We start from the raw sequence: 2744 nt of genomic DNA on the forward strand, positions 1-2744 counted from the left end.
ATGTAAGATTAACTTTGACCGAAATTCATAGTCCGTTCTTATTTTAAGACCATTTTAAGTAATATCTTAAGATGATACTGTTTTATGATTGGCTTATGACATTTTAAAACTACATTTAAGACGATCTTAAATGTAAGAATCCATTATGAATACCAGCCTTTAATTTCAGTTTCAGTCATACTGTTTATTTTTTTCTAATTCTTAGTTGAATCGAGATTAAAATTAATTTTACATTGGTGGGACTGAGTCTAAATAACGTGAAAATAGGAACTGCAAAATGCAATGACTTTGCAAAAGATATCTAGCGTCATTTCTTCAAATATCCCCATTCTTCTTTGATCATATCCGCAGCTTTTTCAGCGATCATATAAACAGGTATACTTAAGTGCCCCGATATAATTTCGGGCATAATAGACGCATCTGCCACTCGTAATCCTTGAATACCAATCACCTGCAAAACGTTGTATATAAACTCATAAATACTTTCACATCACAACTCTTATTATTATATTATATATAATATTACGCGTAAATGCTCTAGTGTGTTTCATAACAAATACCTTTAATTTAGGATCGACGACAGCAGTTGGATCTTCTTTTGCTCCCATTTTGCAAGTTCCAGCATAATGAAAAAGCGTGGAAGTCACGATCTTTGACGTGCATTCCCAATAAGCATCAGAGTCATATTCATAGTCATTGCATTCAATATAAGTAATATTTGACAACTTAGAATCAAATGCCTGCATCGCCTTTGTACGACCAATACTTAATGCAGTTCTAATACCTGCGATCATAGTTTTGACGTCATCAGGATTATCGAAATAATTTGGTACAATATCTGGCTTAACATTAATGTCATTAGCTAATAACATTATCTGACCACGGCTTTTTGGTTTTAATAATATTGGTCCAAGGAACCAGTCATGCCCGTCACTATATTTCCATTCTTGACGTAATGGGTCTTTATAATTTAATAATCTTGCAAGAATTAAATCTTCTACCAGTGGACCACTAGCAAATACTAATTCGATATCTGGTACATTACGTTTTTCTGATTGTTTTGTGTTGATAAAACCAATGCCTCCGGGTCTACTTGTTAACGGTATAAGACGATCCGTTACATGTGGATTCATAAAATTGAATAATTCGAAAAATTGTGAATTCATTGATGCATTTGATGTCCATGTTAATCCATAGAAAGCTGCATGGTCCATTAGGTTTTTACCGACTGGTGCGTTTCGGATGACGTCTATGCCGAGTTCGGTAAGATGTTTTGCTGGTCCAATGCCTGATAACATCAACAATTGAGGCGACTTGATCGCACCTGCACACAGAATAACCTCTTTACTTGCAAACACACGGATAGTTTGATCTTTTTTAGTAAACTCCACGCCGACTGAACGATTTATGCTAGAATCGATCAGCACTTTTGTAACTGTGCTTTCAAGAGTTGTATGAAGATTCTTGCGATCGCGTATTGGGTGCAAGTACGCCCTATTGCTACTCATACGAGTACCGTTCATGATTGTGTATTGTGGATATGAGAATCCTATTTGATTTTTTCCGTTGTAATCTATTAATGAATATCCTAGTTCCTTGCCAGCTTCTACAAAAGCCTCTGCCAACGGATTAGATGGCGAATAATTGATATGTACTGGTCCATTAGTACCATGATAGTCAATATCCGACTTCAGCTCCGGAATATCCATTGTTTCCAGCTTTTTAAAATATTTGAGAACGTCCTTGTATGCCCAGCCCTCGTTTCCCATCTCGGCCCAACGATTATAATCTTCAGCATTGCCTCTAGTAGCTATCATGTAATTCAGCACGCTACTGCCGCCGATTACTTTTCCCGCTGGGTAAGTGCAACTGTTATCTTTCATACCAAGACAGTATTTGTTGGAAGGCCTAGTTTTGTACTTCCAATTGATGTTACTGTCCAAAGATAGGATTGGTGCGATCATAGGAATGTCCATGAAAAAGCTTTCGTGAAATCCAGCTTCAATCAGCAATATTTTGACTTCAGGAATTTCGCTTAGCCTTGCCGCTATTGTAGCGCCGGCCGTGCCGGCACCAATTACTATGAAATCGAATGTCTCATTGTATTGTGGTGTCATATCCGATACTTCTTGACTTCGAAAATGTTGACTTTGCTCCAAGAAATTTAATGTTTTGTTACTCACCAGATTAATTGTATTGATCAATTTTAATACGTTCATATTGTTACCGTAAAGTCTGTGATACCAATTTGGCGGTGGTTGTTCGTGAGATTGCAGTAAACTGATCACGGTACTTAAAATAAAACCACGAAAAAGACTCGTTATCTTGTTTGGTGTATTCAAATATAGCAGTTGGTACGTGAACATTGTTGAAGCGTATCTAAGCAAAAAGAACGAGTAGTGTATTGACTAATCATTATATACAGTAGAACTTTGTATATTCAAACATGTTGACAATTATTTTGAATAGGTGATAAAAATGGATGGATTCTAGTATCCCCATTAGTATGGATCAGACACCAAATTGTAGGGTAAGGGTTCATTAAAGTTGACTAAAGTTTCTTTAAGAAGTCAATTTTTTTTAAATGTATATTTTGTTTCCTAAAAGTATCTCCTAAATATAATGTATCTCCTATTCGAATTTAGAGTTCAATAGAGGAGAAGGTAGTATAAGTATGCGTGCGTGCGCGCGCGCGTGTGTGTGTGTGTGTGTGGTCTTTGTGGATATAATGCTTTCTTAATATC

General features: G+C 36.2%; 3 protein-coding genes across 7 annotated transcripts in view; 1 reads left to right on the forward strand and 2 right to left on the reverse strand.

Moving 5' to 3' along the window:
• The window catches only part of LOC108755921 (transcription factor SUM-1), a 57867-nt gene that overhangs the window by 24494 nt on the left and 30629 nt on the right, over positions 1-2744 (forward strand). The window lies entirely within an intron of this gene.
• Positions 1-2744, reverse strand: part of LOC108755922 — an 11423-nt gene that overhangs the window by 3406 nt on the left and 5273 nt on the right. The window lies entirely within an intron of this gene.
• The window catches only part of LOC108755918 (glucose dehydrogenase [FAD, quinone]-like), a 6959-nt gene continuing 4251 nt past the window's right edge, over positions 37-2744 (reverse strand). For both annotated transcript variants that reach the window (XM_018499339.1, XM_018499340.1), the window contains 2 exons: positions 561-2379; positions 37-451 (listed from right to left, as the gene is read on the reverse strand). In XM_018499339.1, coding sequence (XP_018354841.1) covers positions 308-451; positions 561-2366 — 1950 coding nt within the window. In that variant the 5' untranslated portion in view covers positions 2367-2379 and the 3' untranslated portion in view covers positions 37-307. The remainder of the gene's footprint in view (positions 452-560; positions 2380-2744) is intronic.

Source organism: Trachymyrmex septentrionalis, unplaced genomic scaffold (genome assembly GCF_001594115.1).
Source record: "Trachymyrmex septentrionalis isolate Tsep2-gDNA-1 unplaced genomic scaffold, Tsep1.0 scaffold9, whole genome shotgun sequence".
NCBI lineage: Eukaryota > Metazoa > Arthropoda > Insecta > Hymenoptera > Formicidae > Trachymyrmex > Trachymyrmex septentrionalis.